Source organism: Sturnira hondurensis, unplaced genomic scaffold (assembly GCF_014824575.4).
Source record: "Sturnira hondurensis isolate 20B ecotype Veracruz unplaced genomic scaffold, ASM1482457v3 Scaffold0025370, whole genome shotgun sequence".
Lineage (NCBI taxonomy): Eukaryota > Metazoa > Chordata > Mammalia > Chiroptera > Phyllostomidae > Sturnira > Sturnira hondurensis.
The window spans coordinates 10,301,461-10,324,607 of record NW_028098001.1 but is presented as its reverse complement, the minus strand read 5'-3'; the positions used below and the strand labels follow the sequence as shown (position 1 = coordinate 10,324,607).

The following is a 23,147-nucleotide window of genomic DNA, read 5'->3' as shown; positions in this document are numbered from 1 at the left end:
TTTGATCAGTCTTGTAATGAGTTTACCAATTTTAATTATTTGAAAAACAAACTTTTAGCTTTGCTGATTCACTTTACTATGAAAATGTTTCCCTTTAATTTTTTGTTCAGATAAGCCATCTCTGAGTATTGTATTTAAACTGCAATAACTACCCCTGCTTTTTTCTTCCTGTGCCTTTTTTTCAACTTGGTGACACTTTTCACCATCTGAGATATATATTGTCCAGTTACTGTGTATCTGGTACCTTTGACCCTTGAAAATAGGTTTTATGAGGGCGTGGGACAGGAATTGTTTAATATAATTTATTAACTGTTATAGTGTTAGCACCTTAAAGACTATGTGATAGATAATAGACCCTTAATAAATGTTTGTTGAATGAATAATCTAAGAAATATTATTTGTTATGTAATTCAGTTCTTTGATACTATAAATATGAATGGATGTTGAATTTTGTCAAATGCTTTTTCTGCATCTGTGAAAAGATTATATGATGTTTTTCTTTCATTTTATTAATGTGATGTATTGCATTGGTTTTGTGCATATATTGAACTACACTTGCATCACAGGTATGGATCTCTCTTGATCATGGTGAACAGTTCTTTTAATGTGCTGACAAATCTGGTTTGCTGTGTTTTACTCAGCATTTTTATACCATATTCATCAGGATATTGGTCTGTAGTTTTCTGATAGTGTCCTTTTCTGGCTTTGGTATGGCCTCAGAAAATGAGTTTGTAAGTGTTCCCTCTTCTTTGATTGCTTTTTGAAAAGTTTGAGAAGGATTGGCATTACATATTCATTAAATATTTGGTTAAATTCACTAGCAAAGCCATCTGGTCCTGGGCTTTTGGGGGGGGAGTTTTTGATTATTGATTTGACCTCCTTACTACTAATCAGTCTATTCAGACTGTATTTCTTCCTGAATCAGTCTTGGTACTTTGTAAGTTTCTAATAATTTTTTTCATTTTTTTCTAGACTGTCTACTTTGTTGTTGTATAGCTGCTCATGTTTTTATATTTTTAAACAGTTCTGGATTGTTTCCTCTTCTTGCAAATGCTGCCATGTCTGTGAAACCAACATTGCTAAGTTTGTATGAGATTTATTACCTGCCTTTGGGTAAAACACTGAAGCCTGGTCTACAAGGATTGCTAACTGGTATTCTTCCTGGCTTAGAAGAAGGATCAGAGTACTATGAGAGGTAAAATGGTGCTGTTTTTGGTACAACTAAGTAATTAAAGTCATGGATTTGTCAGCAAGCATCTTAATGTTTTAACAGCACAAAAATTAATTATTCCAGATCTTTCAGTATACCACCTGAAGATTTCTATAGCATAAAGAAATTACTGGAATGTGTCTAGTCTGTGTAACACACTGAAAATATAGCTAGGTAGTAAGAGTACAGACTTGGGAGAAAGATGAATGTATTGGTTTTAAATTCTGGCTCAACAGGTATTGTGTGAGCTCAAGAAAACTTTTTAAAATACATTTCTGACCTTTTTTCAATTCTCTCATCCATAAACAAGCATAATATATCATTTAGTCCAGAGCCTAGCATATTTAAGTTACTCAAAAATTGTGACCTGTAATTTAAAATAAAAATACAATAGATAGGACATTTAATTTTTAAAATGGGAAATTGGGCCATTACCATCAGTTTTTAAATTGTTAATGCTGGAAAATAACCTGGCTCTAAGTGCAGTGTTGTTTTACTAGCCATTGACATAACACTATTAATATTTTAACTTTTCAAAGAAAATGATTTGATCTGTCTTAGAGCCTCTTATATCTTTGTAAGTTAACAGTTATAGACAATGCAAGATGGCATTAAGGTATCTTTAATATCACATTATTCTTACCAAAAAGGAACATAGGAGTTGAGATAGCAAAAATTGAAGATGTCAAATTTATTTTATAAGTACACTTAATTATTTAAATTTAAATAATTTATTCTAATACATTTACCTAGTACTCTATTTTATTGTATTTCATCTACTCCCATAATGCAGTCAGAATCTAATCCAAAAACTGTTGAATAACCCTTATAGGCTACTTTGAGAAAAAAATAATTGTGTTCCCAAGAGTTATCATTTATTAAGTTTTTTTTTTACTTACTTGCTTACAATTTTAGAAACATAATGTGAGACTACTTCATGTAGTTTATAAATCTGTTTTATTTTAAAGTTTTACATAATTCTCCTAAAGCAAGCATAGAATCAATGCTAGTCTATAACTCCACGAGTTAACAATTAGAAATGTTAACATAGAGATGATCTTTACTAATGTGGTATCCCTGTGATTTACCTCGTTGTGTGTCTTAGTGCATTTGTGCTGCCATAATAGTGTAGCACAAACTGGGTAACTTATAGACAAAGAAGTTTATTTCTCGCAGTGCTGCAGTTTGAAAGTCTAAGATAAAGAGGCCAGCACAGTCTTGTTCTGGTGAGAGCACTCTGCGGCTTACAGCGGGAGCCCTGTCTCCCCATCTTCAAGTAGTGGGAGGGGCTCTTCAGCTCTGTGGGGCTTCTTTCTTAAGGAAACTCGTCTCATCCAAGAGAGCAGGCCCTCAGGACTTAAGTGCTTCCTTAAAGCTCCACTTCCAGATACCATCAGCTTTGGGAATTAGTTTAACACAGGAATTTTGAAGGGACACAAACATTCAGACCATAGCATTATGTTTACCCATTTATTCCACACAAGTTCTATGAAAGGATTTGTAAACATGTTCTTTTAATGCATAGATAAAATTGAGCTCAGAAGGGATTACAGTGTCACTAATAAAAATAAAGGAAAAAAGAGGTTGGGAGCACTGGGGGGGGGGCAGGGCTGGGAGTATAAAACAGAAAACTGCACTTGAATAAGAATTAAATAAAAAAAATAAAGGAAAAAGAAGGGATTGGAATGTTAGTATTAAATTACGTAGTAAGTAAACAATAAAACTCATCAGATTTTCTTGATTCTGACCCTACAATTCTATAGTATTATGATATTTTGTGTACTAAATTGTTTATTTTACATTTAAAGGAAATCAGAGTAATTAATTCTTAAATGTAATCCTTAAAATAGAGCAATAATGATTTTGTCATAGGTCTAATTCATCAAAGTTGTTCTGAATTACATAGTGTGATTTCAAAGAGAAGGAAACATTTCGAAATGCCCATTAAGATTTTATAGAAAATATGAGCCCTGGCTGGTGTAGCCTAGTAGATTGAGCACCAACCGGCCTGTGGACCAAAGGGTCACTGGCTCGATTCCCAGTCAGGGCACATGCCTGGGTTGCAGACCAGGTCCCCAGTGGGGGGCACGGGAGAGGCAACCACACATTGATGTCTCTCTCCCTCTCTTTCTCCCTCCCTTCCCCTTGGTCTCAAAATAAATAAATAAAATCTTTAAAGATTTTATAGAAAATATAAAAGAAAATTTTATAGAGAGATTTTATAGAAAATCTTTATAGAAAATATGTTTTGCTATAAGATTCTACTAACTAAAATGTATGTGTTTAACAACCCACTGAGATTGATAAGATTTGTGGTATTTGTTGTTATTCTCATTTTACAAATGGGGAAACTGAACTGAAGAGATACTGATTTTCTGAAATTACACAGCCAGGAAGCGGTGGAGCCAGGACTTAAATCCAGTCCTCTGATCTCCAAAGTGTGTGCTTCTTCCAGTGTGTCACACTAGTCTCTCGAGTGGAGCATGTAACTATAACGTGGATGCTTTCATACGTTCTAGAAGAGAACAGGGATTATTTTTAACAATGTATAACTAAACGTTTCCCTTCCTAACCCACTTTATTTTGTACCTCAGAACAAACACATTGTTGGAAAAGGTTGCTGCTGCAGTAGACCAGTCAGCGTTCTACAGTGCCCTCTGGGGTAGTCTTCTAACCAGTCCTGCTGTGCGTTTACCTGGAATTACCTATGTTCTCGCCCATTTGAACAGGAAGCTTTCCATGGAAGATCAACTCTATATAATTGGCAGTGATATTGAACTAATGGTAGGTCCATATATGTTTGCTTATTTAACAAATATTTCTTTAGAGCCAGGCACACTATTCCAGACAGATACCAAGAATCGTGCCATAAAGTTCTTATTTTCATCGAGCTTACATTTTTCATCAAGGAAACTTAAAGGCCAAATAATCAGTAATTATTGTTTTTAAAATTGTCCAAATTTTTTCATGGAAAGGAAATTTTTATTTATATACGAGGTGTGTCCAGGAAAAGTCCAGCCATTGTTAGTATAATGAGAACAGTTTGCACAACATCGATGTAACCATGTAACCTAGTAGCCAAGGTAAGTGGATTGCAATGTGCATGCGTGAACAATGACAATTTCATTGTACTAGTCAGAAGTGACAGAAGACGCTGTTGAGTGAGCATGTGTACTGTGTGGCTGTCACATTCAAAATGAGGGAGTAGAGCAATGGATCTACATCCACTTTTGAATTAAGCTCGTCTGTGGAAACTCTTGGGAGAATTCACAGGGCCACAACTGGTGATTGACAGCTTTATCACCACAGTGATGCTCATGCATCATGTCTTCTGCAGAGTGTTTTGGTTAAACATCAAATTACCCAGGTGACTTAGTACCCCCTGCAACCCATATTTGGCACCCTGCAACTTCTGGGTTTTCCCAAAAGTAAAATCACCTTTGAAAGGGAAGAGACTTCAGACAGTCGATGAGATCCAGGAAAATACAATGGAGCAGCTGATGGCAATTGGGAGAACTGTTTGAGGTCCCAAGGTACCTCTTTGGAGGAGACCGAGACATCATTGTCCTACGTACAATGTCTCTTGTATCTCGTGTCTTCTTCGGTAAATGTATCTATTTTTCATATTACATGGCTAGATACTTTCTGGACAGACTTCATTGTATTACCTTTATCATCTATTATTCAAACAAATAAATGGTCTTTGTAACAGAACACTGTTAACATAGCCACATTTATTCTATTATGCTAAAATAGGCATTTTGTTTTATCATAATTTTTTTATTAGAAAGACAGATTTTAGACAAAATGATAGCCATGTTTTGTGTGGGGTTTATGTAAGAGGATGTAGTACTGAAGCAGGCAGGAAAAGATACTGGGGAAAAATCACACATTTTTTTATACTCTTTATTTTAAAGATTAAGAATAGAAGGATACCATTTATCTCTATGGAGATAGAGATAAATGTACTCAAAATATTCAAGGAGTAAAGAACAGAGAAACACACAAGGGTCTTTTGGAAAGTTTTAAAAAATACTTAATCATTCTGTGCTTTTCCCTCATATGATTATGAAATGACTGAGATTTTGTGCAGAGTTTTGGTTATATCTATTAAAGTATAATAACATGCACTGCAATTGTATGCTAGGTTGTCTCACATGTGCAGTTTTATGAATTTTGACAGTCATGTAACCATTACTACAGTCAAGATATAGAACACTTATATATTTATATAAATGGGGTGTATATAAATTTATATACTCTATATTTCAAACCATAAGACACACCTAGGTTTTAGAGGACAAAAATAGGAAAAAATTTTTTAAGCAAAAAATGTGGTAAAATATTTAACATAAATAACATAATATTTCACCAGTGTAAATGAAAACAGAACTCAGCAGCAACATTAACAATCATTATTCCTCCCAAATTGGGGGTGGATAAATGCGTCTTCTGTACCCCCAAAATATGGGTACGTATATATTTGGGGTATAAATATATCTGTGTTTGTGACCTACAATGTTCTTTTGTGCTCCTTTGCAGTCACTCCCCCCGGCCCCCCGCCAATCTCCCAGGCTTTTTCACACACTGGTCTGTTTTTGTTCCCACAATTGTGCTTTTTCTAGAATGTTATATAAATAGAATCATACTCTATTAACCATTAATTCTTGTTTCCTTCACTTCATATGACAGATTTGAGATTCATTTATGTTTTTGCATATATCAGCAGTTTGTTCTTTTTTTTTTATTGTTGTTCAATTACAGTTGTCCTTATCTTTCCCCCATTACTTTCCTTCCGGCAGTTTGTTCTTTTATCTTACTTAGTAGTACAATGTGAATGTACCAGAGTTTGTTTATTCACTGATTAATGGATGACTAAGTTGTTTCCAGTTTGGGATAATTCCAGTTAGGTGATAGAAACATTTGCATAGAGTTGTTCATGTGCACATATGTTTTTGTTTCTTGGGAAAAATACTAGGAATAGATTTTCTGGCTCATATGGTAAGTGAATTTTTAACTTTTTGAAATGATAACTTTATTGATATATATAATTCACATATAGAACATTTACCCTTTTAAATTATACAGTTCATTGGTTTTCAGTACATTCATAAAGTTGTACAACTGTCATCACTATCTAATTCCAGAACACTTTTATCACTCCATACCCATTAACCATACCACACCCCTTCACTCCTGCCCTTAGGAACCATTTATCTATTCTCTGTTTCTATAAGTTTGCTTCTTCTGGACATTTTATATAACTGGACTTATACAATAAGTAATCTTTTATGAATGATTTCTTTCACTTACCGTAATATTTTCAAAATTCATCCATGTTTTAAGCATGCATCAATACTTTACTCCATTTTATGGCTGAATAATATTTTGTTATATGGATACCTCACATTTTGTTTATCCATTCATCAGTTGATGGACTTCTGTTACATATACTTTTTGGCTATTAAGAAGAATGCTGTATGAACATTCTTGTATAAGTTTCTGTAGACCTATGTTTTCATTTCTTTTGAGTATATACTTAATAGTGGACTTGCTGGGTCATATGGTAACTTTATGTTTAACTTTTTGAGGTACTGGCAAACTGTTTTCCCAAGTGACAGTACCAGTTTGCATTTCCACCAGCAATATATGAGGGGTCTCATGTCTCCATATCCTTGTCAACACTTGTTATTGTCTGTCTTTTTATTATAGTCATCCTAGTGGATATAAAGTGTTATCTCATTGTGATTTTGATTTGCACTTATGAAATGACGAATAATGTTAAGCATATTTTCTTGTGGTTTTGGGCCATTTATATATCTTCTTTGGAGAAGTGTTTATTCAAAGTCTTTGCCTGTTACTTAAATTAGGTTATTTCTTTTTTTGGTTTTGAGTTGTAGGAGTTCTTTATATGTTTTGGGTATTAAAATCTTATATGTACAGGGTCTGGAAGAAGTAATGCTGCTTAGGTGTGGTTGGCAGGGTAATATGGGTGTGGTAATTTATAGTTTTAATTTGAACATTTCACCAGAAATGTCATATGGTGTACTTGAGTGTGATATTGTTATGTTACAGAACTACGTGCTTATGACATTGTAATAAAAGATTTTGTAATCCAACAGGGCATTATTTGTGCCAGACCTCATATGATTTCAAAATATTTTTTCCCATTCTGTGGACTGTCTTGTCAGTTTCTTGATTGTGTCCTTTGAGGCACAAAAGTTTTAATTTTGATCAAGTCCAATATATGCTTTTTCTTTTACCATTATGCTGTTGATGCTAGATAACATCTAAGAAATTGTGTCTAATCCACAGTCACAAAGATTTACTCCTGTGTTCTCTTGTAATATATATTTAAGTTTATAAGAAACTTTCATATTATTTTCCAAAATGGCTATACATTTTCATGCAGATCTTTAAATGTATTATTTTTATATTTTCTTTAAATGTATTGTCTTTTACATTTTATTTTATTTTTAATGGTTGCTTTAAACAAGTCATTTTCAAAAAAATTTTTAAAAGGCAGATGTTATAATTGGAAAACCATTTGCAACACATCATAGTGAAAGAATTTATCTCCCAAATATTCAAAGATCTATTATAAATGAATATAGTAGAAATGCAGTGGGAAAATGCATTTGAACATATAATTTACTTAAAGGAAATAAAAATAATTCAAGCATATGAAAAGGTGCTCAACATTATAAGAGAAATAAACATTTAAATACACCAAGATACCACTTTTCATGTATCAGATTGGCAAAGTTAAAAATGCATCAGTAAACATGAAGAAACTATCACAGTAGCTGGTGGGAATATAAATATATATAACCTTAATAGAAAGCATCACACTACTTGAAATGCAATTGTGCATATACCCTAAAACCTGGCACTTGTACTTTGAGGGAGTTAACCTGAAGATGTATTTGCATATTACATAAATATATTGCAGCATTATTTATTATAATAAATGTTTACAAACAGTATAAATGCCTATGTTAGGAATATAGCTAAATTAGGGTTTATCTATAAAATAAAGTGCATCTGTGGCTATAAAAAATAATAAGGCACTTTATGTACTGATAAGAAAAGATATCCAGAATATATTTTTAAATGAAAAAGGCAGAGTTTGCCATATTTACCTGTGTGCTTTTGTTTACTTTCACTTGGAGAAAATATTCACCAGTAATACTGGCTGCTTGCAAAGAGAAAATTGGATGGTTGGGAGACAGAGATAAGAGAGAACCTTTTTGTTGTATACTCTTCTGTGTTTCTTAATTTTTAAAACATCATAATCTATTTACCTAAAAGTAGTACAGTACATTTAATTATTGATAAGATGCTCAGAAGCATGTTTTAATTTATGGGAGAAAATAAATAGTTGTTATATTTTCATGATAAGTATTTCCCAGTGTAATAGACAATAGGTGTTAAAGGCTCTCTCATTTTAGGTAGAAGCCGTAAGTACTTCGGTGCAGGATTCAAGTGTACTGGTACAGAGAAGCACACTGGACCTCATACTCTTCTGTTTCCCATTCCACATGAGTCAGGTAAAACATTAATGCTGATTTTAATACAAAGCATTCTTTGGAAAATCATAGATTTATCATGTGTAATTAAGTTACATTCTTTTCTACAAACTAGTAAGTGTATGGAAAACATATGGGAACTTTTGAAAACTATAAAGAAATAAAAAGATTTGTATATAGTGGGAAAATGCATTTGGATGTTTAATTTACCTAAAGGAAATAAAAATAATTCAAGCGTATGTCGTGGCTCAGTGGATTGAGTGCTGGCCTGTGAACCACAGGGTTCTCGTTCCATTCCCAGTCAGGGCTCGTGCCTGTGTTGCGGGCCAGTTCCCAGCAGGTGATGTGGGGAGAGGCAACCACACATTGATGTTTCTCTCCCTCTCTTTCTCCCTCCCTTCCCCTCTGTCTCAAAATAAATAAATAAAATATTTTAATTTTTTTAAAAAATAATTCAAGTGTATAAAAAAATTCTAACCTATAATAAGCAGGAAGTACTCATTGCTTTGAACCTAAGTCTTCTACCCAGATGGTATTTGTCCTGGTGTTATCTTTTCTCAGTTTGGTGATGTTGAGATTGTCAGACCTTTAGTAGATCTGGCTGAATTTGAAAGGCAAATCAGTAGTCACTGTAACATCCTTGTACTTGATTATAATTTCTATGTTAATTGTAATCAAGAAATGATTTTTTACTTTCTTATGAGTGGCAAAATTGGAAGACTCTGTACTTTTAAAAACTCTGTGACAATGTTTATAATCTGTTTATCTGATGTTGAATAAAAAGATCAGCAGTTCTCAAATGCTTTGATTGCAAGACCCCATTACTCTCTTTAAAAATATTGAGGATTCTAAAAATCTTTTGCTTGTGTAGGTTAGATCTACGTATATCATATTAGAAAAACTGACACATTTGTATTTTTTTATTGAATTTAGGCAGAGAGAGAGAGAGAGAGACAGATTTGTTGTTCCTCTTACTTATGCATTCACTGGTTGCTTCTTGTATGTGTCCTGATCGGGGATGGAACCTGCAACCTTGGTATATTAGCATGATGCTAACCAACTGAGCTGTATGGCCAGGGCAAAAAACTGACAAATTTTTAAGTATTTACTAATTCATTTAAAAGTAATAATCACAAAGTTGTCACATTAGTATAAACAACATTTTATGAAAATAACTATTTTCCAACAGAGAAAACAAGAAACCCTAGTGGGTAGAGTAGCACTGCTTTATATTTTTGCAGACCTCTGATGTCTGGCCTACTGGCGGGAAGCGAATGCTCATATCCTTTCTTTCATCCAATCTGTTGTGATTGTTTTGTTTTTATTTTGATTGAAGTATATGGAGAAAAATCTGATCTCACACTGATGTGTAAGTTGACAAAAGGAGTATTTCCGTAGTCTTTTCTGTTGAAATAGCACATTCTTCTTTGATACCACACCAAAACTCAACAAGCTATAGTTGTAAAAACTTAGTTGCAATCTGGAATCTAAAATCATATCAGTGAACTTTTTAATGTTCTGTTTTATTAAAATCCACTACTCTGTCTTGCACTTTGAACATATCCTTTACACATACATTTTTGATAGCATTATGATTGGTTTTTTGGAAAATGTTGGTTTACTGAATTATGTGGATCTTCCACATGTTAACACATTTCATTATTTTAATACAATAACAAACTCATAGTTGACTTTCTGAATGTGAAAGACCAAAGGATTTTTTGTATTTATCCCAATAATTCTCTATTTTCTCTGTTTTATGTCAGATTTTGTTCATTAATATTGGTTAGAATAAAAAACTTTAAACTGGAGGTCACAATAATTCCATTTCCGTTTCAGCTGTGCAACCAAAAAACTATGTTATCTAACTTTTCTATTTTTTCCTAATCTGTATACTAGGAGTAATAATTCCTATGTGTGAAAGTACCTAAGCCCTAAAGTTCTACATGTTTTGTAAGATATTTTTTTTGAGAGGGGGAAAATAATGTTTTTGTATCTGATTAAAAACCACAACATTTCCAACTTTTTCAGGCCACTCGGCCAGATATGATCAGGATCTTGTCAGCAGCCCTTCACGTAGTACTAAGGAGGGATATGTCCCTGAACCGAAGACTGTATGCATGGCTTTTAGGTAGGTGTTTGATGTGTGCGGTCTTAGCTGGGAAAGATAGAGGGAATGTTGCTATACATAAGTATTATCCAGTGGTATGTATGTCCTAAGTGAAGAAACCAAAAATTAACTGAAAGGGACAATAAAAATGCAAACACTATTGTGTATTATATGAAGAAATTTCAAAAGCTCCTTAGTTGAAGAGGCTCTTTTAATCTGTAGGTCATATTAACAAACCTTTAACAAGATTTTTTGCCCTTATAAATGAAGATGTTATACTGTATATGAACAAAGAAGAATAAATTAATAATCAAAATAAAAATATAATTTCTAAAATTTCGCAGTCATGAAAGGAGTGAAGACTAGCAATGCGACTGCCCCACACATGGTACCAGTCTCTCACTCAGGCGGTAAAGCGTTTATTTGTGCACTTGATTCTGCCATACTTTTCGTCAGCGTTTGCCCTATCTTCACAACTCCTTACCACCTGGAGTGAGAGGACATAATACTACTTAATTTGGATTTTCTGACTTTTCAGTTATTTCACTGTTTGTAAGATCTAGGTTAAACAAAACAAACCAGGATAATTCTGAAAGAATGCTATGATACTCACTTCCGTATTGAATTGGTTTCCCTTTATTAAACTATCTAAAATGATCTCTCTTGCTGGCATTGATTGGGCTACTAATCGGTAAGTGTTTAGTGCTGTTTTGGGGATATTTGCTGTTTTGGTGTTAGTGAACAGCAGTTTTGAGAATTTCATTTCAATTTATTTTGCAATTTATTTCCATGGAGGTTTTGATAACAATGGCGTTATCATAGGACCCAGAAGCACAAGACACAGTAATCCTGAAGAACATGCCACTTACTATTTTTCTACCTTTTCAAAAGAATTGTTGGTCCAGGTAATGAATGTTTTCATTTTATTTTTTGGTTACTATCTGACCAATAGATTTACTAAACAATTGTAAGACAAGGTTCTGCCTTAAATGAAGTAATTCATAATTGAAGAGGTGGAGAAAAGAGGCACAAACTTCCTGAGTAACTATGATAAGCAAATGACTCCAACAAAGTGAATAAGTAATCAAGCTAGACTTACTTCTGTGTAAGTCCAGAGATTTTTTTTTCTTTTCATGACTTTATTAAAACAGAGTTGAAGCTTCTCACCTGTTCCGTATGAAAGTTGGAGCTTTGCCAAAAATGGGCCAGGACCAGTGCTGTTTCCTCTGAAGCCCCAGGGAAATTTGGTTTTCAGTAGGAATCTAAATATTTGGTAAAGTTAACTGTTGTAATGGAAGTGCTAAAATGAACCATATGCTTAATTTATATTATTTTTACTTCAAGTATATTTACTCATGGTATCTGAAAATAAACTGCAAAAAATGCATGGTATCTGAAGCAGTTTAAAGTGAAGGAGGTTATATGAATAGAGTTGGTTTCGAGTCACCAGTGGGAAAATAATTGCATTCTGGCAGATATTACCATATGACGTGGCATAGTTTGGTGTATGTTGATGATCTTAAGTAGAAATATTTTGATCTTTGTGGCAATCAAAAACTCATGAATTTATTTTTCTAGATTTTCTTTAACTTTCCACTTTTTTTCTAGAAAAAAAATATATAAGCACTGTTTTCTTCTCTCAAGGAAAATGTTGTAACATTTTTTCCCAGTGGTGGAAGGCAAAAGCCAACTTTAGTGAAGAGCTTCAGAAAAGCAATAGGGGATCTCAGTCTCCATTGCATATGGTTGTATTTAAAAAAAAAACTTTTTTAGAAAAAATCTTCTAATCTGTTTACTTAAATGACTAGTGTACTTCTTTTTTTTTAAAGGCAATGGTGGGGATCTTACAAGTGAATGGATTTGGAGAAGAAAGCACTTTAATGCAGGATCTAAAACCTTTTCGTATTTTAATCAGTTTACTGGACAAACCTGAGCTAGGTAATATATACTGTCCTAGGGCATGAGGTCACATATGTGTGTTTTGTATTCCTTCATAATAAAAATAAGACAAAGTTATTACTTAGAAAAACTGCTGTATTTTGATGTGGGCTTTAAATACACATTATTAATTTCTTACCTAACATTTTACTCTAGAATGTTAAGGAGCTACAGGTACAGATCCAACGGGTATGTTATTGTGTACTTACCCTGTACTACTATGTGCATAGCAGAGGAGTCATTTTAAAGATGCTGTCTGGCCCTGGCTGGGTGGCTCAGTTGCTTGGAGCATTGACCTATATACCAAAAGGAGGCAGGTTTGATTTCTGATCAGGTCATATATATAGGTTGCAGGTTCAGTCTCTGGTCTGCAGGGCACCTATGGGAGGCAACCAGTCGATATTACTCTCACATTGATATGTCTCTTTCTCTCTCTCTCTCTCCCCTCCCACTCCTCCCTCCCTCTCTCCTTTTCTCCCTCTCCCTTTTCTCCCTTATGTGTGTATGTATGTATATACATACACATACATACATACATATTTGTAAATATAAAAATGCTATGTAAACTCTTTATATCCTGATTGTTAGTGAAATTGAAACATGATATGTCATAACTATCTTACAGATTACAGAATTCAAGGACTTAAGCAAAAATATTTGGGTTGTATGCCTTTCTTCTTCATACCCCCCTTTCTCTTATATATTTCCCTTTTTTAATTGTATATTTCTTATATAATTAGTCTATTGGAAAGTTAATTTTGGTGCCTGGGGCAAAAATTAAGGAAAAAACATAAATATTAGCACAAATGAAATAATAAAGTATGAATCTCTTCAAAATGAAAAATTTTCAATATAAAAATATCAAGCTGTATGAATGGCTTTGAGGGTTTATTTTAGCTATTATGTGCTAACAGGTGAGCTCAGGAATTTTTTCAAGAAGATTTCTGTCTGTTACAGCAATAAGGGTTGTCCCTGTACATTTTTATATTACTTAAATTAATTCAAGATAATAGTAACATTACTATCATTTACTGAATAGTCACTGTATCCTGGGAACTATGCTACCCCACCCGACAAATATTTTTTGTAATCATTACAACAGGCATGTGAGTTTGGTATTATTGTCCTCATTCTAGATAAGGAAACTAACGCTCAGAAAAGTCAAATGGCTGGTCCATAGTTACAGCGATTAATTGGCAAAGCCAATTTTCCTGATTCTGTCAGCTTATAGTTAAATATATATTTGCTCAATTATTTACTGTTTTACTGTTAGCTTCTTAAAATGTGAAGTTTAGTTTGTCTTCTGGGGGGAAAGTATTGTAAAAATACTTGTTTTAAAGCATTCTTTAATTGGGCCAATTTTTGGATAATCACGATTTGCCAATTCTAATTAATTCTATCTTCAATGTGTATATTAATTTTAGGACCTGTAATTCTAGAAGATGTCCTAATTGAAGTATTTAGAACATTGTATTCTCAGTGCAAAGCAGAGTTGGATCTTCAGATGGAACCGCCCTTCAGCAAGGATCATGCTCAGTTAAGCAGGTGGATTACCCCAAATTAAGCAGGACATGACTGGGACACAGATTTAAATGAATCAAAGGGCACCAGGGGCTCTTTAAAGGTTTTTTTTTCAAGTTCTGGTTATTTCTTCTTTCAGATAAATAAATAAATAAATAAGCGAACAAACACATCTTTTAATGCCTAGGATAACTCATAAAATTAGCATATCCTGTTTTCCAAGTCAGTGATAAGTACATGCTGACAAAGTCTTGCTTTTTTACTTCTCTATTAAGCAGCCTGCCACTCTCGCAGTCTCAGTTGTTATTATTATATAACAAAGATTCTAAGACAATTTCTTTTACATGATTTTTATTTCATTAGTGTCTCCTTGGTAAGACTTGAGGTAACCTGGGCTTTCCCTAAAACATACTTTTATGCATGAAAACATTTTAAGGCAGTTTTTTATTTGTAATAAATATGATACCCTATAATTTTAGTTTGAAAAGTTTACATTGACTAAAGTAGTATACTGATTTACTCTGTACCTTGTCTGATAATTTATACTGCCCCGTGGAGTATTTAATTAGTCTTTAATATGTGGGTATGTGCTGTACCTTGCTAGGTACCTCACTATATACAAAAATGATTGTTTTCATTATAAGCAGGATGGCAAGAGATGGTAGGTAGGTGGGTAATTAATAAAGGATTCCCACGTGAAATAACAAAGTTATTTTTTCTGATAGGGTTTCAGTTATGGTGGCTATATACAGTGCTAGTCCTTTTTTGCTGTTGTTTTTCAAGCTAAGAAACTAGGTTGAAATTCACCAAATAAATTTAAGTTTTCTTAAGAAAATCTTGAATAGCACAGGAAAGCAGACCAAGTTATTTCAGAATCAAAGCCATCAAAATCAAATCACCACCATTATATATGCCAAGGGAAACAAAATAATGCCAAACTTCAAGTCAGGTACTCAAATAGTTCAAAAAGAACTTCCTGTTCTTTTTCTGGAAGTATAGGTTTTTCTTATGCAAATCTAATTTTTGATTTTGATCATACAGTTTAGTTATAAAAACTCAAATTTGGAAAAATACACATAACATGACAGAGTGGCAATAGATAAAAATTATCCATTCCAATTTTCTCACTAGTAAGTGTTCTAGCAATTGCCCAGGAATATGTACTATGCTAACAACATGGTACTCAAATTTAAATTTGAAAAAATAAATGTTAATATTTATTAGTTTTTTTCTTTTCCTTTTTTAGTAAATTAAGGGAAAATAAGAAAACAGCAGAGCTGATTAAAACTGCCAACCTTCTCTTTAATTCCTTTGAGCCTTACTATATGTGGGATTATGTTGCGCGTTGGTTTGAAGAATGTTGCAGGTATGTGAAACCATTATATTTATTTCAACTTAATAGCATTCAAAGCCAACCTTTGTTTGCTTTTTTAAGTTCTTCAATCTAATGAAAAGAATATTCTTTTATACATTCTACTGCTACTATTGCCAATTTATTACATATTTAATAGCCATAATCTGGCTCTACCCTGTCACTTTAGAATACAGAATTATTGATCATATAGTCTTAGAAGTGAAAAGGAGTTTAGAGGTGAGTTATACAGTTACCAACATACATGAAAGATTTTCTCTTTCCAATCTGTACTAATTCAGTTTTTCTTTGTTACAGAGAAAATAGCAGATTTGTGGCTGCCGCCTTAGAGCACATCCCCAAAATGATTCCTACTTTGAATAACAAAAAATTCCTTGGTGTTACACTTGTGTTTTTAAGCCATAGAACCAGCCATATTGTCATTGTTGAGTGATAAAAGGCCTTCACCCCCTAGGATATAAAGTTACAAAATGCTCTGAAAACCCAAGAATACTAGTTAACCGAGGAGACTCTCTTTCTGGATTCTAGCCCATATTCGCTCAGAGCCAGATTAGCCACTCAGGCTTCAGGAACATACAGTTGAAAAGTAAACATGCATGAACTCAGGATTATAATAAGTCTTAAAAAAATAAATGCTGATGTGATACATTAATTGTACATTTAGTGATTTAGAAAATAGTTTGATTATTCATTAAAGCAGATAATGAGCACCCAGACGAAAAGCACTGTGCTAGGCATATCCAGTCCCTGTCTTCAAAGACTTCGTAATGAAAACAAGTAAGACATGCACATGTATATTCTGAGTGTTAAGTTAAAAGTTACAAATACCTTAGTAAAGAGATGACAATGTGGTAGGAATGTTGAGCAATTATGAATGTCTTTTGCCAGCTGTCCGTCATTTCTACATTCATCAACATACGCATCCATCCTTTTTTAGCTAACCTGGACTATTCTCTAAACACACATTAACGTTCATGCTGCTGAGCCTTCATGTGTGCTATTTCTTCTGAGATATTTTTCCCCTTTGCCCATCTGGTAAGGTCCTATATAGAGATCACCCACCTTTTAATAGCTTTCCATGACTTCTTCAAGTTTCTCATCAGAATCAGCTTTTCCTGTACTGTCACATTATTATATTTATTTATCTGTATGTTTATATTTCTTATTGGTTAGGGACTACTTTATGTTCTTTCTAATTTCAGAGTATGGGGCAGTAGATGTTCATATAGGATTCATAAGATTTGATGTGAATGTTGTTGTAATGATCTCTAGTACTTGGATTAGAAGAGGCTTCCTGGAGGAGGTAGCATTTTATCTTAAACCCTGAAGGACAGATGCATTCTAGATAGGAGAGAATGAGGTGGAGGGTGAGTGACATTCCAAAGAGGACAGGTTTGTATAAACAAAGGCCCTAATGTTAGAATTAGAGCAGCAAATAATCTTTGTTTAACTAGGAGATGATATCTGCAGTGGGAACAATAGAAAATAAGTCCCCAAAAGTGAGACCCACCCAGAACCCTTGGAAATACAGGATAAGAGTTACAGTGAGAGGTTAAACCCAGGAATCTTGCCCTGGGAATTTTCCACATAGAGGTACAGTAGTGCCCTGGGGGGAAGGGAATATACATCATCCTAGGAACGTTACTGTGTGTGTCCCCAATGTTGAGTTGACCTCATTTAAAAAACATTGTTGTCATATGTTCATTTCACTTGATAGTATGTTTGATAAAGTGAAATTTGTTCTTTTAGGAGGACAATGCATGCCAGACTTCAGACTGGGCCTGGAGATAGTGAGTCATCTGAGTTACAGCTGAGCAATTTCTGCTTATTGGTGGATTTTTTGTTGGATATAGTTTCTTTGGTAAGATCACCTTGGTAAAAAAATACTGAGGAAATTGAACATAGTGCATATATTACATGTTGGAGACCTTATCTTCAAATAAATTTTATCTTTAATATTAAATATATTTTTCCCCTTTGGCACAGCTTTCTTTTTCCATAAAATTTTCCAACTGTTTTGTCCTGTGACATATGTATGTATATAACACATATACAAGTCTTAAATAATACATGTAATATACTTCATAACTGCATGCTATTGAAATCCTAAATGTTTAGTGTATAATGATTTAATGCTGTATTTATATTAATTAATGATTCTATTAATGAAGACTTTTGGAAATCTTTTCCCCTTTTCTCTCCTAAATTCTTTGCTTTCTCATTTTGAAGCCTACTAGAAGTATGAGGGTACTGTGTCAGGTATGACATTCAGCCTATATCTTTTTTAACTGATTATATTCACTTTTGTTTTGTTAGAATCTCAGTAATGTACATAAAATTGGGATTAGTTTATAATACATGCTTTGAAATACTTAAATTGAGAATTTAGCGGTATAAATTTTGTATCAATAATGAAATTATTATACAATATTAAGAAAATGATATGTATAAAAGACTCCAGAGTCATAAAAATTAGTTCCTTTTTTATAGAGATTAAAACCCAGTGAAACAACATAACTTTTGGGCCACACATTGCTTAAACTTTTGTCATTTTACTTTTATTTTCAGGAGACTTACATTGAAATTCAGACAGAACACCTGCCGCAGCTGTTGCTCAGGATGGTTTCTGCCCTGACAAGCCATCTTCAGACGTTGCACTTGTCTGAACTCACGGATTCGGTCAGGCTCTGCTCGAAGATCCTTAGCAAAGTTCAGCCTCCACTGTTATCTGCCGGTACCGGAGGTGTTTTGCAGTTTCCAAGTGGGCAGAACAGTTCAGCCAAAGAATGGGAGGACAAAAAGGTAATGTTAGTTGTTCGTTATGGTATTAGATCACTTACCATGGCCCCTTGAATAACATGGGTGTGCACTGTGTAGGTCTGCTTATACACAGATTTTATTTTCAATAAATATAAAATTTTTGGAGATTTGCAACAATTTGAAAAAACTCACAGATGACCCTTTAGCTTATAAATGAAAAAATTAAGCAAAAGTTAGCTATGTCATGAATGCAAAAAAGATGTGGATAATAGTTTCTGTTATTATTTACTGCAATAAAGTATATATGCCTATTAAAAAGTTAAAGTTTATCAAAACCTACACACACAAACATAGATCATGCATGGTGTCATTCGCTGTTGAGAGAAATGTAAGCAAACATAGAGATGCAATATCGTAACTGCACAAAATTAACTGTGGTACACACTGTACTACTGTAATAATTTTATAGCCACCTCCTGATGCTGCTGCGGTGAGCTCAGTGTGAATACCCACTTAAAACACCGTGTGATGCTAACCATATGGTCACCTCTCTGTGAGCAGTTTGTCTATCCAGTAAATTGCATTTTGCAGTAAAAAAGTGATATCTCACAGTTCTTGTGGGGTTTTTTTATCATATTAAGTGCAGTACCATTAACCTTGAATAACACATGAGACTCACACAAAATACCACTAGTGGTAATAGAAGTGCTTCCACGAAGCAGAGAAAAGCCATGATGTTACCAGAAAAAGTTCAAATGCTTGACATGTTTCATAGAGTGAAGTCTGGAGCTGCAGTTGCCTGCCATTTCAAGATAAATGAATCCAGCATAAGACCATTGTTTTTTAAAAAGGAAATTTTTGAAGCAGTCACTATACCTCTGCCGTCAGGAGCAAAAACCTTTAAATACCTTTTTATATCATATTGAAAATATAGCTTTTATGTGGGTGCAAGATTGCTATAAGAAAGGCATACCCATAGACTAATATGAATCAAGAAAAAGTGAAGTCATTGTGTGACAACTAAAGTAAAAGGAAGGTGAAGGATATGAAGCTGGAGAATAATTTTAGAAAGACTTTCGGTGTATGGATGGACCTGGAGAAGATTATACTTAGTGAAATAAGCTAGTCAGAAAAAGGCGAATACCGCATGATTTCACTCATGTGTGAATCTAATGAACAAACTGACCTAACAAGGAAAATAGAGACAGATTCATAGATAGAGAGCAGGATGACAGCTGAAGGTGGGGAGTTTGGGGGTGGAGGGACTGAGCAAAAAGGACCCATGGATATGGGCAACAGCGTGGTGATTGCTGGGGGGAGGCGGGTATAAGGGAACTAAATGGTACTGTAAAAATAAATATATATGTTTTCAATCCCCCCCAAAACTAGAACAATGGTTGGAGAGGGGTATATATGCCGGGTCTTCAAGGACTAGTAGGATTTAGACTGTTGAAAGGGGGAAAAGCATTCAAACTAGGGACTGGTATGGCCAGTGTGTTAAAGAGATGCCCACAGAAATCCTTATGCTCCCAAAGGGGCTGTGTGCTATTATGGGAAGGGCCTGGGTTAAGTCATACTGGCTCTACCACTAACTTCTTGGGAAATCTTGGGCAGGTTGTTTAACCATATGAGTCTTAGCCTCTCATCTTTTGTGTGATGGAATCTGTGTGGTGATGCTACATAATATGTCGAAAACTGCTTTGCATGGGTTCAGGCATTGAATGGGTTCTTAAACAAAAACCTAGCTTCATCAACTCCCCAGTTAAGCCTCTGTTTCAACACCACCTTCAATGATTTTTCCACATTTTCTGTCACTTGTACTATTAATTGATTTTTTACTTAATATCATTATTTAAAATAAAATATTTAATATTTAAAAGAATGTCAAGATAACAGGGGAAGCAGCTTCTGCCAACCAAGAGGCAGCCAGTTTTCCAGATGCCATTACGAAAATCATCAAGGAGAAAGGATGTCTGCCTGAACAGGTTTTTAAAGCAGATGAAAGTACCCTATTCTGGGGAAATAACACAAAAGGACATTCCTTACTAAGGAAGGGAAAGGAGCACCAAGCTCCTAGGAATTGGCTAACAGTATTCTTGTACAAATGCAGTCAGGTTTATGATCAGAGACTGCCCTTATCTTTAAAGCTGCTAAACCCTGAGCCTTGAGGGAAAAAGAAACGCCACCTGCCAGTCTTTTGGCTGTACAACAAGAAGGCCTAAACTACTCGAGCCCTTTCTCTGAGTTGGTTCCATCAATGCTTTGTCCCTGGAGTCAGGAAGTACCTTGCCATTAAAGGAGAGCCTTTCAAAGTTCTTCTGATGTTGGATAATATCCCTGGCCACCCAGAGCCCCCTGAATTCAACATCAAAGTCTTCAAAGTGGTCTACTTGCCCCCAAATACAGTGTCTCTAGGTCAGGAGTGCGTAAGGACCTTTAAAGCTCATTGCACGCAGTACTCTATGGAGAGGATTGTTAACACTATAGAAGAGAATCCCGATAGAGAATATCATGAAAGTCCAGAAGTATTACATCATTGAAGCTGCCATCATTGTCATAGAAAAACCATGAAAGCCACCAAGCCCCAAACAATAAATTCCTGCTGGAGAAAACTTTGTCCAGAGATTGTGCATGACTTCACAGGTTTTACAACAGAGCCAATCAAGGAAGTTGTGAAGGTGGATATGGCAAAAAAAAAAAAAAAAAAAAAAGTGGGGGAGGTGTTGCAACGTTTCAACATGTGGATCTTGGAGAAATTCAAGAAATAATAGACACCACACCAGAGGAATTAACAGAAGACTACTTGAGAGAGATGAGTGCTTCTGAACTGGTGGTGCCAGACAGTGAGGAGAAACACACAGATGCAGCAGTGCCAGAAAAATGGACATTAGATGGTCCGGCACAAGGGCTCCTCCAAATCGCAAGTGCTTTTGACTTCTTTTATGGACCCTTGTAAGACACTTAAAACTAAAACACACAGTGGAAAAAGGATTGATGTCCTACAGAAACATTTTTAGAGAAATGAAAAAGAAAAAGTCAGAATTATAATGTATTTCCATACAATTTAAACAAGGGTGCATGCCTCTCCTGCCTCCCATGCCTCCCCTTCCACTCCCTTCACCTCTTCTGCCTCTGTCCGCCTGAGACAGTAAGATCACCCCCTTCTTTTCCCCTCCTCCTCAGCCTACTCAGTGTGAAGGTAACAAGGATGAAGGCATTTATGATGATTCATGTCCACTTAATGAACAGTCACTAATCATCTTACAGTTATAAACTTACCTGTTGTGTATGTGTGAGTCTTCATGTGAAAATCTAATAACTAGATTAGATTTTCTAGAACTCTGTGATACGATTTTGTGTCATCATTATCATAGCATGAATATTTATCATGTAGAACATCGTGTGCATGATTTGTATGAAAGTGGGTAGCTTATCCTTACATAGGCATAAAGTGAGCAATATTTAATAAAATTATAAAAATGTTAGTTCTCTTACTATTTTATAAGTACACTTTCAAAGAATTACAATACTGTACATTATGCCTCTTTCTTGTAATTGAAGAAACCACTTATCAGCCAGTCATCACAGGTAAGTGGTTTTCTAAAATTTAACAATGTTGAATACGACTAATCATGTATGTCATAAAAATGTTTACAGTGAAATGAAAGAGGAGAGATTACAACTGATACCACAGAAATAGAAGGGATTGTAAGAAATTACTATGCAGAATTGTATGCCAAGAAATTGGAAAACCTAGGTGAAATGGACAAATTTCTAGAAAAATATAATCTTCCAAAACTCAATGAAAAAGAAGCAGAAAACCTGAACAGGCCAATAACAGCAGATGAAATTGAAGAAGTAATCAAAAAACTCCCATCACACAAAAGCCCTGGACCAGATGGTTTCACAGGAGAATTCTATAAAGCATTTAAGAGCTAACCCCTATTCTTCACAGACTATTCCAAAAAATCCAAAAGGAGGGAAAACTCCCCAACTCTTTTTATGAAGCCAGCATCATCCTAATTCCAAACCCAGACAGAGACACAACAAAGAAATAAAACTACAGGCCAATATCGCTGATGAACACAGACGCTAAAAACCTCAATAAAATATTGACAAATCGCATCCAACAATACATCAAAAAGATCATACACCACGACCAAGTGGGATTCATCCCAGGGATGCAAGGATAGTTCAGTATTCCTAAATCAGTAAATGTAATACATCACATAAACAAAAGCAAAGACAACCCACATGATCATATCAATAGATGCGGAAAAAGCTTTTGATAAGGTACAACATCCATTTATAATAAAGGTACTCAGAAAAATGGGAATAGAGGGAGCATTCCTCAAATATAATAAAGGCCATATATGAAAGACCTACAGCCAAAATTGTACTCAAAGGGCAAAAACTAAAATCTTTTCCACTAAGATCAGGAAAAAGACAAGGTTGCCCACTTTCACCACTTCTATTCAATATAGTATTAGAAGTTCTAGCCACAGCAATCAGACAAGAAAAGGAAATAAAAGGCATTAAAATTGGAAAGGAGGAAACCAAACTGTCATTGTTTGCAGATGACATGGTAGTGTACATGGAAAATCCCATAGCCTCTACCAAAAAACTGCTTGAACTAGTAAATGAATTTGGCAAAACAGCAGGATACAAAGTCAATAGAAATCAAAGGTATTTTTGTATACCAGCAAT

General features: G+C 34.5%; 1 protein-coding gene and 1 long non-coding RNA gene across 7 annotated transcripts in view; both read left to right on the top strand.

The window, feature by feature from the left end:
* DOP1A (DOP1 leucine zipper like protein A) overlaps positions 1–23,147 on the top strand; it is a 115,393-nt gene that overhangs the window by 38,146 nt on the left and 54,100 nt on the right. For 2 of the 6 annotated variants that reach the window (XM_037039396.1, XM_037039393.1), the window contains exons 4-14: positions 1,025–1,195; positions 3,805–3,994; positions 8,662–8,760; positions 10,771–10,870; positions 11,672–11,754; positions 12,679–12,787; positions 14,212–14,332; positions 15,555–15,674; positions 17,430–17,541; positions 17,910–17,939; positions 18,249–18,482. In XM_037039396.1, coding sequence (XP_036895291.1) covers positions 1,025–1,195; positions 3,805–3,994; positions 8,662–8,760; positions 10,771–10,870; positions 11,672–11,754; positions 12,679–12,787; positions 14,212–14,332; positions 15,555–15,674; positions 17,430–17,541; positions 17,910–17,939; positions 18,249–18,482 — 1,369 coding nt within the window. Of the gene's footprint in view, positions 1–1,024; positions 1,196–3,804; positions 3,995–8,661; positions 8,761–10,770; positions 10,871–11,644; positions 11,755–12,678; positions 12,788–14,211; positions 14,333–15,554; positions 15,675–17,429; positions 17,542–17,909; positions 17,940–18,248; positions 18,483–23,147 lie in introns of all 6 variants that reach the window. The other 4 variants (XM_037039395.1, XM_037039392.1, XM_037039397.1 and 1 more) reach the window with 2 other exon arrangements.
* On the top strand, positions 19,018–21,963 carry LOC118982353 (uncharacterized). The gene is made up of 3 exons (XR_005065521.1): positions 19,018–19,136; positions 19,844–19,847; positions 20,186–21,963. It is a non-coding gene; the product is annotated as an uncharacterized LOC118982353 (long non-coding RNA).